This window comes from Simochromis diagramma, unplaced genomic scaffold, assembly GCF_900408965.1.
Source record: "Simochromis diagramma unplaced genomic scaffold, fSimDia1.1 OVJJ01000816.1, whole genome shotgun sequence".
Lineage (NCBI taxonomy): Eukaryota > Metazoa > Chordata > Actinopteri > Cichliformes > Cichlidae > Simochromis > Simochromis diagramma.
Window position 1 is genome coordinate 11,567,715 of NW_024386908.1, and position 14,896 is coordinate 11,582,610.

General features: G+C 40.4%; 1 protein-coding gene across 1 annotated transcript in view; it reads left to right on the forward strand.

The window, feature by feature from the left end:
* The window catches only part of LOC120735771 (proline rich transmembrane protein 4), a 22,206-nt gene continuing 7,310 nt past the window's right edge, over window positions 1-14,896 (forward strand). Inside the window, exons 1-3 of the mRNA XM_040035422.1 lie at window positions 1-123; window positions 5,705-6,845; window positions 12,414-12,536. Of these exons, the coding sequence (XP_039891356.1) occupies window positions 5,798-6,845; window positions 12,414-12,536 (1,171 nt within the window). The 5' untranslated portion in view covers window positions 1-123; window positions 5,705-5,797. The remainder of the gene's footprint in view (window positions 124-5,704; window positions 6,846-12,413; window positions 12,537-14,896) is intronic.

Here is a 14,896-nt window from a genome sequence, read left to right on the forward strand (position 1 = left end):
AGGGTGAGAGACTGGAACTCTGTTCCACACAGGCAAACCTACATAGGCTCAGAAACACGATCTCGCCTGCAGCACTCACACTCGAACACCGCTGGCTGTGGATCTTATTTCATACATCTGCGGGTAAGCACCTGACATGTTTTCACCGTCCTTTTCCTCCCTCTGTCTCTCTCTGTATGTGTATTTTAATCAGGTGGTCTTGACCAATAATAAGGGATGTGTGGATATGACTCCTATAATGCAGGCAGTTGCATGCTGGTATACACACTCTAGCTGCAGTTTTACACACTGATACTCGCAAACATACTGGATTTCATCAAACATATATAAGAGGAAGGGTTGTGGTTGATGCTGGTGTGCAGATTCTTACTAACATCTGGATTTCAAAGATGAGTAAGGGCTAAATATATGTGTATGTGTGTTCCTGTCAGTGAGGCGTCTGGATAAATCTGACATATAAAGATGTTGGCATCTGCAATTTTCACTCTTGTGATTTCGTTTAGCGGTTGTATCTATTTTCACTCACTTTATTTTAGAAGGGTGTGCAAATGTATGCATGTGCGCTTTGGAGTTAGCAAACCAGCAAATGCTCTTGCAAGAATCGATTGGTTGGTTTTTTTTTGAGTGTGTGTGTGTGTTTGTGTGTCAGACTGCCCATTTACATGTGAGAGCAACACGCTCCAAGAAGCCAAACAGCGTAATCCAGAAGGTGTTCAAATTCCTGGGATTAACAAGACGTCTTTGGCTTCAGCTGTCACCATGGCAAAGGCAGCCTGTGGAAAGCCTGTGTTTGAAAGCGTCCTCTATAATAAGCGGGTTCACTGCATTCATCAGCTCTAGAGCTAACACAAGCATTAACCCACTACAATGTCATTCTCAATCAAGAGATTGATGAGATCTATCTCAGGGCTGGTCAAACTGGGATTTTTTTTTAAAGAGGTGGTATTTAGAATACATTAGAAAAATACATTAGAAAAATACATTAGAAAAAGAATGCCAGAACCAAAAGATAATGCCCTGGAGTGGAAGCCCTGCAGGTGAAAATAGCAAGGAATTAATCTTGTTTGTAAATACAGTGACTCAGGATGTTGTTTGGTTGTCAAGCCAACAGGACTCGGTTGGGAGTCCAGCTTATGATGCTGCCTATTTGGACACATGTGGATGGGTTTAGCTATTCTTAGACATGAGAACAGCTCTCATTATGGTCAATAATGTCCAGGCACTATTGACTGGTTGACTGTTGCTGCGAACACATTAGTTACAGTGTAGGACAACAGATGGAGAAATTATTTTTAAAATGATGACAAATGAAGAAAGATTCAAATTAAACAGGGGCAACTGTAGCTTGGGAGATTTGATGGTTTGATCCCTAACTCCTGTAGTCGGTATGTCCTTGAGGAAGATACTGAAGCTCACATAAGCGCTTGCTTATAGATTTATCACTTCTCTCCCTGTGTTGTTGCAAATACTGAATGATTGATTATAATGTCTATATTAGGTTTATCACAAGGAAATATGTCTTACTTCCTGATCTAATAGAAATAATGCAGATTTAATGCTGCTTCCCACTGTGTCTGACTTCTTTGCCTCCTCCAACAACAGTTCCTCTGGTTGCCGGAGCCTAGAGGCAACCAGTCACAACACGGGTGTTTTGTCACTATTCTATAGGCTCTGTGCAATCAGAAAATAGCAATTTAAGGCAAAAGGGTTGTGCAGTTAACGACAGTTCTTTTAAAAATTGTCTGGGAATCTTAATAAAATTCTCGCTTGTGCTCTTTTGTAAACATGACTACAGTCAGCAAGTGGTTGACCTAGGCTACTGTGAAGACAGAAACTTTGCTTTGCCTAAAAGGTTACTATTTCCTGGCCACAGTTATTAGCCAGTCACTGCTAATTTGAATAAAAACACAGTATGGCGTCATGGCGACGTAACCAAAACCAAGATGTACTATGGAAGCAGAATTGCAAGTTGAGTTAACTGAGTCATTTCCTTTTTTTTTTAGTTTGCAGTATTGTTATGGCATTTAATGCCACAGAATTCTTATTACACACCATGAGCAAAGACAATATAGTAGTTGTGAAAGATAATAAAGGAGGGTAAAGTATCAGAATATTTGCATATGAGGCTCTAAAGCACAATAACACAAATTTTTGATAGTCACACATTCAAATCATCTTGGTTGTTCAGTGCCTGCTTGATATGGAAAGCCTTCTAATTCCCAAGATTTAAAAAAAAATCCTTTCAAATTTAATACTTAAGTTTGCTCTTTAGATGGGAGATGGAGTTGCATTTGAAAAACAGAGGGCCCAAAGGCACGTGGGAGGACGCACGTGCACTTATATGCTATTGCACCTACACATAACCATGGAAATAATACTAGAGTGAAAACTAGGGCTTGTAAATATGTACACCCACACAGCAGACTCAGAAAACAACAACGATCACACACAACAGTAGCCATTTGCAGGGAGGTAAATTACTCCATTATCCTGGACTATGTCATTGATCCTCAGACCTTCCCGCGCTCATAGAGGGTTTGTTAAATAGTAATGACGCTGGCTGCAGTTAATTCATCTCTATTCGCGACTGCCCTCGCCATTTCAATCACTCTAGAAAGACCCAAGCCTCCACTTCAGTTACAAGGTTTATATTTCTTGTTTGATTAACTTAAACAAAATTTTGAGTGCACTGATAACAGAAGGGGTTGTCCTGCGTTAGTTCCAATTAATTTAGAAACAGCATATGTTTCATGGAGAAACGTGCTGCACCACATTGAAAGCTGACTGCGTGTCAGGTAGCTAATGGTCCAAGAGAAAATATGAGGTATGTGCTTTCTTGTAAACACAGACACGCTGAGACTAAAATGAAAGCCAGGAGTCTGTTGACAGAGTTAATAAAAGAGGTTCTGGGCAGCAAACTAAAATGAGCATCAAGGAGACTGCCGCAGAGTTCGCTCTCTTGGACTAACAATGTCACAATCGAATGTCAACACGGTGTTGTTCTTCTCCTCGCCTGCCCTTGTCTCTTGTTCTCGGTCCATCTTTCTCTATCTCTGCTCCGTTGAGCACACTACAGTGCCAGGCTCCCCACCATCTTTGTCAGGAGCAGTGAGACAAAACGCCAGCAAAATAATAGAAGGGACTTGCATATTCCCCACAGCCACTTTTTTATAGCTCCTTTCCACTTGCTCGACTGCCTGTCAAACAAGACAATGCCTACAGCAGGCGTGTATTTGATGTGGGGAAGAATGGTAACAGGAATGTTAAAGGCAGTGGCATTAAAGCTCAAGCTGAGTAGGATTTTGGAATAATTGGTGGTTTGTAGTAAGATTATAAGATTGTTTAAATTTGACTCTGACAATTTGTGGTTGAACATTACTTGTGGGCTGCTTTGTTTACATTTTAAAGCTTCAGTTTGGCTTCGGTTTTTATAAGGTCATGTGAGAACATGCACATGAAATGTGTCACCCGCAAAGAAATGCTACATGACTGAAGTTACCCTCACCTGTAAACTGCTTTATGCTGTTAATTATTGCTTAAGTATTGCTTTTCTCTCACCGCTCTCATCTTTTTTTTCTTTTCTTTTTTTGGCTCTGACAAACCTATTTTCTCACCACAAACCAAATTTCCGATGAATGGAGCAGCCCATCTGCCTCATTGGTCCTTTAAACTTTAAGGCACTTTAAGACTTTGTTGGAAAGAAAATGTTTATTTTGAAATATAGTTCAAAACGAGGAAACACAGTTGCTAGAAACACACATTCAAACGCATGCAACCTTTGCTGTGTATCTCCTGGACATCCTCTGATATTATGACTTGAAAGGTAATTTTAAAATTTTACGTATGTTAGATACAAGAACAATCCTGATGTTGACGAATATGCATGAAAAATGTCTTAGTTGTTTAATCCAAGATCTAGCAAAGTATGCTTTGAATTGCACAACTGCTTCAGGTGAATGGCCTGAAAGGACGATATCATAGTAAATATCATGATTATTCGAGAACTGTGCAATCGCTACGCTAAGGAAAGCGATCATTTTACACTCGACGTGAGCCTACATGAGTTTCCCATTTACCACACTGCAGGATACTAAATGAAAGTGATACTGAAGTGAAATGTGAGAATGTTAACCAAAATAAATTATATATACTAACCCGCTGTATAAATAATTGATGATTTATACATCAAATCAACAAAAGGGCAACTAGGGATGAAAGATAATTTGCCCCATGCTTCAACTAGATGTTTTTCCCTTTCTCTAAGCCTTTAAAAACTGCTGTCAGAATGTCTTGAAGAATTCAGGAGAGTGCAAGCGTGGGTGTGTGGATCTACTACAGAACAGTACATGTAGGCGAACAAGTTGTACTAACATGCAGAGTCAGATCCATATTCATCTACAATCGTATCACTCATATCACTGCATGCATGAAATGCGACTGTATGCAGGTTGGCTGGGGCAAGCTCGAACACACAGCCATCTAAAAACATTCTCACCTCCTTGGAATTGGATTTTCATGCTGTTCAGTCAAAATGCTAAAAGTGGGGAGTGTGTGGGAAGCTTTATGTTTGCCCCCCCCCACTTCCAGTTCTCAGTCTTCATATCTAAGCATCTGACTGTGTGCTCTGGCTGATTTCATTCCTTCAGGCAGGGAAGAGAAGGGTTGATGGCTGGACAAAGCCCTGCTTTCCTGATCAGAGGAAGTAATCCAGAGACATCGGGATAAGCAGTGGCTTATTGATCTAAATTGTATGCGTGCTAAAGAAAATGGCAACACTTGAGAGATCAAAGTTAACAGGCAGTGCTTTAAAAAAAAAGAGGGATTTAAATAAACTTGTCATAGCGGAAAAGAAAAGCTGACAATGAAGAGGAAGTGTGACGTGCCTGATTAAAAACAACGAGAGCACGGTAGAGAAGCTTGACTGTGATAGCAGTTTTCTGTGAATATTGATGCTTTTTTTTTAACTCCCACACAAAAAGACCTTTCTCCACTGCTTTAAAGAACAAATAAATCTGAGATTGAAAGAGAGCAAGACCAAAGCTGGGAGTTATTGAGGAGGGAGTTAAGTAAGGCTATGCATACAGGTTGTTGTTCTCACAGGGGAAATTCCTTGGGTGCTCCAGTCTTTTCACTGAGGCAACAGGCTAGTGACTTTGAACTATTCAATGCTCCACAAAAGAATAAGTGGTCTTTCTATTCTTCTCAGAGTCTAACCTCCCCCCAACCCAACTCTTATACATTATTTCTCAACCACTCCTTATAGAGGAGGATGTATATGAAAGGAAGTTCCTTCTCTAATTCATCAGTCCATGTAACAGCCCAACCGCTGCGACACAGTGAGCATGCGAGCAACAGCATGACATAAATACTGACCACGGCATCTGACAGAATACCGCTAATTGTGGGGTATCCATAATACTTAAGCTCTTGTTGTGATTTGTGACGGCTGACGTATTTTTTAAGCCTGTTAACTTCAGCAGTCGTTTGTAATGAGTGGCATCGTTTCTATACTTTTTTTTTTTTTTCAAAAATTTGCTTTACAGTCTGGAAAAACAGCTCAAAAGCAGGTCATGCTCTAAGAAAACTCAGCCTTCCAAAAAGTGAACACATGCAAATTCTATCAAGTTTTCATCAACTCAAATTTAGCCGCCAAAGAGTGGATGAAAAGTGTGTCACTGATGTCCTCTGTGTTCTTGTCTTCTAGGCCATATTTGCTGGCAAGCCAGCCGGACCCATCTCAGGGAGCAGGAGAATGGAGAACAACATGTGACGGATCTGCACACCACTTGTCGAAAGCATGCTTCGCCTCCACTGGACCTTGGCATTCTTCTTTTGGTATTTTTTGCTACTTCACAGAGAGGCTGCGGCTGACGAAGAGGCCCCCTGGGGATCGACGGCATCAAGTGAAAAGCCACCTGAAGATAAAGTCAGCTCGTATTGGTGGGCCCCGGCTCTGCCGAAGCTCCCTTCCCTTCCCAAACTGCAGTTCGGTATTCCCTTTTATGGGAGTTCAGATAGTAAAGAAGAGGTAGCTGCAGTGACCACACCTGCCAAAGGGCTGACAGAATCAAATGATCAAGTCCAAGAAGGCTCAGGATCTGGAGACGAAAGCATTTTTGAAGCATCTCAGTCACCCACCACTTTGACTCAGGGGCTCCTAACCAGCGTGACTAAGATAAGAAGCGAATCACCTCCCACAGGAACATCAGATTCTCCACACAGCAGCATAGTTCTGAGTGACAATGATACTCTTGTTTCCGACTCCTACTCTCCCACAAGCGTCTCTATCAGAAACACTCTGTTCACCAACAGTCCCACCAGCACTAACACTCCTGAACAGAATGCAACACATACCCACCCACCATGGGACACAACATGGGTAGCTGAGCCCAGCGCGAATGCCACCGCACAACACCTTCAAGAGAAACACAGTGTTCCTTTGGCAAATGAAGATTTTTCTCCAGAGATCCCTTCAACAATAGCACCAGAAACCACAGTTCCCACTGCCTTAACATGGGCAGTAGCTCAAACCACGACAACAAACCCAGGACTCGTGGAGACCGCACTGACCATGGGACACAATCTGGGGCCGGCTGCTCACACTGCTACCCCAGAAACAATATTTAGCAGAGAACCACAAGATGCATCTGTTAGCATTACCCTCCAAGCTGGAGACTTCACTACATCAGAAGTCCACACAACTCAAAGCAGAACTGAGGCCAGGTCGTGGGCCATGGCAGAGGAGCCAGGGGTAATGTCTAGTGCCCCGGGGATCGATCATAAACCAGTCCTGGAATCCACAACAAGCACAACTCAGATCCAAAAGGTTAACTTACCAATTGGAGGTAAGCAAAGTTAAATCAATAGTAGCTGGATTGACTTGAAAGATGTGATCAATCATGTGTTGACAGGTCTTTAGTGTTCAATAAATGGCTGTCAAAAAGGCTGCAGACAGATTGGCTTGATCGATGACATGTTTGACATGGCAAGAAGTCAAAGGTCAGAAATTTGCATAAAACCCAGATCCAGATGAATCCTTGTAAACAGTCACTGAATACGAGATGGGAATCAGCATTAAAATTATTACACGATATTCAGCATTTGATAAATGGATTGCATCTAACTGCCAGCGTGATGATGGTTTTGAGAAGTGAGAGTTGCTTAATAAGTAAAGAAATCAAAAACACGTTGAAACCATTGACAAAATGACACGTCTTCATTATATTTCCAAAGCATCAAGGGAGAAGAAATGATCAGAATGTGTGGAGTAAAGTGTTGTGGGTGGTTAAAATGAGATTTCAAGTGTTGTGTTGTTGTTGTTTACTGGTTAAATCTATACCCCAAGTTAATTTCGCATTGCACAATTGCTTCCAGTGAGTAATTTGGGCCACCCTACTAAAAGAAACTATCTCTTTAACCACCTATAATGTGTTTTCATCAGCAGATCAACTCCAGCATTGCCTATGCTAAAACCAGAAAAGGGAGGTTATTTTGTCTAAATGTTGTGGGGGTTGCTGGGTGAGGAAGGGGGAAGAGGAGTTGCTCTCCTCGTGCGTATAAAGCGAAAGATGTTAATCTGAAATAGCTTCTGGTAGCCTTTATGTCGCAGGAGACCCTGACACGACACCGAGGCAATACTTTCTTATCCCTGGCCCATCCCCCAACCACTGGTGGCAGTCTGGGGTGTGAATACTTAACGAGCCCTCGGAGGGAGATCCTCTTCCAAGTACAGACACATTCATCATGTGGGGTCAAAGGTCGGCCCTGAAAATGACGAGTCGATTATTCTCAGCAGTTGTTTGGTGGATGGGTACACACAGCAGTGTCCTAGCTTGTTTAGGACACAACTATTTTCTGTTTCTGCAAATAGATCAGATATATGTTAATGTTGGAATTTACTTCAAATATAATTTTTAAGTTGTTTATAAAGTACAATTCGGCAAAAAACTTAATCGGGATGAAATTGTGTTACTTGATGTTCTTATAGATTCACTGTCCTAATGTCATTTTTTGGATTTAGTTAATTTAAATCACTAACTGAATACATTTTAAACTTAACTTTAGATACTCACCAATTACAAATATATTTAAATGCTGCGGTGTTTATACTTACCTATTTAAAAAAAACATCAGACTTGCCATTTGAGTCGTTTTCCTCCAGTTTTTGTATTTTGTGTGTTTATCACAAAATTGTAAATGTCTTCATTTGTAATTTTCTGCGCACTTTAGTTCTTCAAGCTCAAAAGCTCAAGATCAGCCTTCGACCTTGAAATGCAATTGTTTTGCCTGTTTACAGATTTGAGAATAGATTTTTGAGCTTCATCAAGATGCTTGCAGTTTATAGTGTTGTTATGTTGAAATCTTGAGATTACAGTTCTTCCATGAATATTTTTTTCCACAACAGCAGTGTTGGAATGCAACCATTCCCAATCCCATATCACCCAGTCTGCTTTGTCTGACAGTTATTATGTTTTGTCTGCTGTGATCAGTATTGTCTGCACTTGTTTTTCAGCTGTGCGTGGTGTGGTGGGATACAGCACAGAAGGTGGGTGGGGAGGGCTGCTGTGTTCATGTATCAGTATTCTAAGCGCACGCTCAGCGAAACCACCGCCTCTCCTGTGGGACCATCCGCTCGCCGTCGCTGTTCATGGATGCTGAACATGCTTCTTGCCATTTAGTCTCCTCCCTCCTCTCTTGTGGCCATGTATATTCTCTCTGTACAGACGCAAACCCCTGTCACCTCGTTTCATGGATAAAAATGTCCTCTGTTGCTTTAAAGGTTGAAAATGCCCTGATGAGAAGCTGAGAAGCTTCTGATCATTCACAAAGAAACGTAAACCAGTAACATAAGACTAACTGATGTGCTAGTGGACTGGAGTCATGCAGTGTTTAAATTATTACACGTTACCAAAGGACACAAGTGGAGATTAATAGGAAACTAACAGCATAGCAGCTCTGTGTTATCATACTTTATCCTGATGTGAGCATGCTATCTGTGTACTGTCATTTATTTGAAAGCTGCATGGGGTGAATTGTTTCAGGTGTTGGACACCTTCGCCACAAAAGGAAAAAAACAGGGGGGGGGGAGTTACATTGATCGAGGGAGCGTTGCCCTTGAGGAGGCTGTCAGGTGTAAAAATAAAACAGCAATGAAAACAGCCATAGCAAGGTCAATTATGAGAAGAGAAAGTGGGGGAAAGAGAACTGAGGGGTGAAAGTGTTGGTTTTCTCAAACCACTGCTGCTAATTTTCATCCAAAAATCTGTCTTTTACCCTGCTCTCTTTCCCTTCATCCCTGTTTCCATTACCGCACTAACAGTCATTGGTGAGTCTAGACCCTTAGCACACTCCATTAATACCTGCAAGGATATATTGTCTCTGTGATCCAAGCACTGTACCCAACTACTAAAGCGTGGCCAATGACAGAGTAATTGATTATGGAAATGGATACAGAGCATGTGAGATGAATATCTGATGGCCTTTTATAGATTTTACATGGAAAATGGGCTTTAGTGCAAATAGAGAACACTGCTGGGGCTTACATATTATGCTAATCTTCTCAGGCTTTACCAGCCTGGTTTGTTTTTAGGATTTGACTCACAACTCTTAGGCTGAATAAACTCCATGAAAAGAACTGACTGAGGAACATATATTAAGCAATGGGGGTGATTTATTACTCTAGCCCAGACTGATTTTAAAGTAAGAGATGCTCTGGGTTCCTGTGTAGCTGCCTTGAAGATGAACCAAATTAGCAACAACGTGATGCAATTTTGTGCAAGTAAGTCACATTAGAAGCAAAATTCAAGATGAGAAACTTTATTGCGCCACTGTTATGAAACTAATTATTAGTACATTTCTTACAAACCATTGCATTCATTCGTTTCATCAAGTCACACAAGGCTTTTATAGATAAGCAGAGAGTAATGGAGTGCAACATCATCTCCTGTTTATCATTTCTGGTAGCTAAAGATAAAGGGAAGCTCCATCATCACTATACACTGTGTTATTGTGGTACACTTAAACTCGCCACGGCCGCTAATTATGTTTATTTTTATTTTGGGTGGCCATAAATGAATTGAATTATATGAAGCTATAGCCTGTGGTGAGGAAGGCACTGAGACATTCCTTTTCTGCTGTGACTGAAAAACAACTGATTGAGACTTTAAGGTCACGGAGACCAAAGAAAATTATGGATGTACTAATTAGGTAGAGGCATACATGATAAGTCAGCAGAGGTGTGGAAAGTTGAGCTGTTCAATAAGAAAAGTGGAGAGTTAGCACATCCATAGTTAGCTCATACATCCCTGTCAACTGTCTACTGTTTTATTTTGCAATTTCAGCAGTCGCTTTAAAAAGCTGGTCATCAGTTTGTGATGAGCTACAGATCTGAGTGAACTCTCTCGTCACTCTCTCTTCCTCGTTTTTAGCAGATCTTGTTTGACGTTGTTATTTACTCGCTGCCTGCACTGCAGATCTGTAGTGATTTAGATGTGGCGTACACACACATAGTATTAGCTCCCTAAAAAATCAAAATTATGAGTTGAACTTAACTGTGAAAATTTTTACAACAATCAGAATAATAACAAAATTGCAGTGAGAATATATTGCTTACATTTCTGGCGACGCAAAGTAATTGACCGCTTAACCTAATCACTGGTTGCATCACCTTTGGCAGAAAAAAACTGCAATCAAGCATTTGTGACAACTGGCAATGACTCTTTCACATCGCTGTGGAGGAATTTTGGCCCACTCGTCTCTGCAGAATTGTTTTAATTCAGCCACATTGGAAGGTTTGTTGAACCTCATGCCAAATCACCTCAGTCGGATATCAGCTTGGACTTTGAGTAAGCCACTCCAAAACCTTTATTTTGTTTATATGAGGCATTCAGAGGTGGACTTGCTGGTGTGTAGGAAAATGAGGAAAAGTGAGGCCTGCAGTTCTTCAGATGTTTGTGACCTCCTAGATGAGTCACTGATGCAGTCCCTGAGCCTGGTTGTGCCTGGTTTCTTCCTGTTAAAAGACAGTTTTTCCTTTCCACTGTCGCCAAAGTGCTTGCTCATAGGGGTTCATCTAATTGATGGAGTTTTCTCTGTTTTCTCTGGATCACTGCAGTGTCTTCACCTTAAAATCTAAAGCATCTTGAGGAAACTGTTGCAATGATTTTGCACCATATAAATAAAACTTAACTGAATTGATTTGCTGTCCCTTGCCTGGCTTCCACAAACAGAGCTAGACCAGCGAAAAAGCCCAGGACATACACAGAGTTTTATACTATTATTTTAAAACCTCATAATGTTAAACATTAACAAGCATAGCAAGCGTATGTAATGAAATAAAAAGGTAATGTGTAACATGTCCTCATCAAATACAATATTTTTTCCTACTAATCATTTGTTCAGATAGACCGCAATATAATAACATAAGCAAAGAAGACACTTAAAACTTAAAATACAAACTTGTAGTGTGAGATACTGCTGTGTGGGGGCGTACATGAGCTATATTCTCTCTCTTTTTTTTTTTCTTACTCTTTTTGGCTGAACTGTAGCTCTCGCTGTGTGAAACCGATTTATTGTAGGACTTTTTAAACTAACAGATGACTCGGGTACTGTCTGCTTGACCTAGATTAGTCTCTAAGATAGAAGGCATTGCCTTGTAGCTGTTCTGATTTTTTTCACAACTCATTATCTTCCACTTTATTTGGTATTTTTTCATTAATATTAATTCTGAACTTATAGCCTAAAACTGTACCTGGTATCCCTGGCTTCATTACATAGTCAGCTCATCCGGTTTTCCCAACAGGTTTATTCAGCGCTCTAAATCTTTTCTTCTGTCTTTGTGACTGTTGTAATACACAATTCCTGCGTGGGTGGCTAACTATGAAAATATTTTGTGATTCAACCATACTGAGCTAAAGGGTTGAATAATGCCATGTGTAGTAATAACTACACATGGCATTTTGTGTAGTTATTAACATTAGCACTCTCTCGCCGTCTTTCTTGCATCATTTTTCCTCTTTGTCTCCTTTATGGAACGCAGCAGCTCTAGACACAGTCTGGATTTGCAGTGGACCAGGATGTACACACCCATGCACATACACATAAGGATGTCAATGTAATTAGACCACACAGGCCTATTCCACTGTGCTATGCTATGGATGACTGAATACAACTAAGTGGGTGATAGGCCGATCCCTGACAGAACTGGGTTAAGAAATATAGTTCTTCCATTTGCTACAGTGTTAAACCTCAGATGTGCTTTGAGCAGAGAACAGAGAGGGTTAAGTTTTCTTTTGGGTATGCTAATCTCTTTAACTCAGACTACTTTAAAGATGCCAGTGCTATTTAAAATGCTATTTTAATTAAATTGATCACTTTGAGATCTCGCCTAGGTTAAACTGCACGTGTCTCCCCAGATCTGCCAGGCAAAGAGGATAAAGAGGATGAGAAAGGTGTGGTTCAGTCGACTGCAGACGATGATGGTGACATAAGTTTGGCAGGCATTTCCACGCCGTCCAATGAGCTGCAACAACAGACAGGTGAGCAAACACATCCCTCGAGATGTAAACAAACACTGTCTTCCTTCAAAAATCTAATCCATTTTAGAAGCATGTGTTTGCACTGTCATACTGTTAGGAGGACAAGCAAAAGTCTGCATGCTGTTACTTTCAGAAGCCATCCTCTAAATGTTTGCGTATGTCTAAATCTGTCAGAAGACTGGGAGAAACAATTACCTGCATCCATTGCCTGAGGCTACTAATTGCTTCCAATGGGAGGGGGGGAAAGTGCTCATCCAACAGATAGGGAGCAATGCCCAACCACTGAACAGACTTCTAGGTACTGCTTCTAAAATACACAATTATTGATCCAATGATAACAGTTTCTATTACAAAAATAAAACACGCAGTAGTGCAAATCTTGCTGGCCAATGATTATCATCATTAGTCATCTTTTTGCATTATAACAAAGCAATATCCACTTTTGAATTAAATAAAGAGAATGAAAAAAATAGAAATAAATGCATTAATTGCATTCTACTTGGTCGATGTAGACTTTTTTATACTACAGTTGTCTGGAACCATGCCGTCAACAGTTTTTTAAAAAAGTAATTTAGAAACATTTGCATCTACTTCAAATATTTCCACATATCACTGTTTTTTATTAATAGCACGAATCTTTACAGCGCAAACAGGCAAAGTCTGATGGAAGCATTTTGGCAAGCGAGTACACATAGAATAGTACTCACTAGGAAATCCAACATTGTAGGTCACTGTGGTGCTAATAAATAATAATAATAGCAGCAATAACAATAAGAATGCCTAGGCTATACAAAGAACACGCTACAACAGGATCAAACCTCTTTTCATCGCCTCACTTGACATTAAAAAAAAAAAAAAATCAGATCAATTGTAAGAATGTGTTACAGTATAAATGTGAAATTCACATATTAGTCTAATTATTTGTAAATCATATACAGCTGATTTCTGATCAGATATCTGTTGAAGAGATTCACTTTCAGCCCACTTCACAGAAGCAGCTGTAACCCACATTACCTCACCCAGAATAGCCGATACTGTCAAGTGGTTTTCAAAAATAGACTTCAAATGTGCCACCTGCTGAATATGGCTCGCAAGTAAGTAAATGAAACAATAATATTACTAGTGTGCGTATCTGTTATTTAACAGTGTAAAATAAATGTGCTGATGAGAATGTCTGCTCCGCATAAAGTTATCGTAAAATCAGGCCCGCTGCATTGTGTAGAACTGTTTAAGTGAGAGATAAAACCTCAGTCGTACAGGTCCCAGCACAACTGGCCCCTCCTTAGTATGCATCGGATTTCTCCATGAGCTCCCACGAAATTACTTTTTCTGAAGTGAGCCAAATTGAAGATGAAGGCGATCAGAAGAAAACTACATGGGTCCCTTAGTTTAGTGATACAGAATCAACATGCCGTGAATTAAAGATGGGCGTGGGGTAGCTGGAGTCCACGTATCATCAGAAGAAGCCTTCTACTTCATTATCTTAGCTGGTAGACATGTGAGGCACCTCAGGTGAGACCTTTGAGGGTTTATTAGTAAGGCTGAAAGCAATGAAAACATAAATACAGCCCTGTGTACCAATATTGTTCCCACTGTGGGTTTGCTGGCTAATTTGTTTTGTGGCTGAACTGTCTTAAGAAAGCTCTAGGACCTTTTTTTTTTAAATCTACCTTGAAGTGCCTGGTTGTAAATAAATATTAGCTGTACAAAACAAGATTTTTATGCTTTGTTTTGTTTTTGTTTTTTCAATTTTGTGTGGCTACGGGTAGGGCTGTGCGATATGACCAAAATCTCATATCCCGATATAAGAATTCTATCATCCCGATAACGATATAAATCACAAAAATGTAACATTTTCTGTAAATTCTGTGAATCTCGGGCAGCTCGACTTGCAGGAAGTGTTTCCAGCTGCGCGTCCTTTACTGGAGTCGAGTGTTTTAACCGATGCATGAAACTATACATTTTTAGACATAAGTTGTAACGGCCGCCGTTTTCTTTGTATTTATTACACGGCGTGCTGCGGGTTGCCTGTTCTAACGTTTGAGTCTAAGGTTTATTTTCTAGCACCTGGCGGCTCTTTTTTACTTCTCATCCGTAAATAATCTGCTCTTTCACGTGATTCAGTTTATTTTGAAAAGTCTCAACAGGATCTTGAGCTTTATTGTGAACGGTTTATGTGGAACATCAACAAGCGGACACGCGAATGTGTTACCGTCGCTGTTGCTAACGACAACGCATAAAAACAGGCGCTTGTCCCTCAGTAGTGTGGTTATATTACATATAAGAAAAAGAGAGAACTTTAAGAAATTAATATAGCCACTACAGTCATCAGAACGATGAAAAAATATTGCCGTAAACAG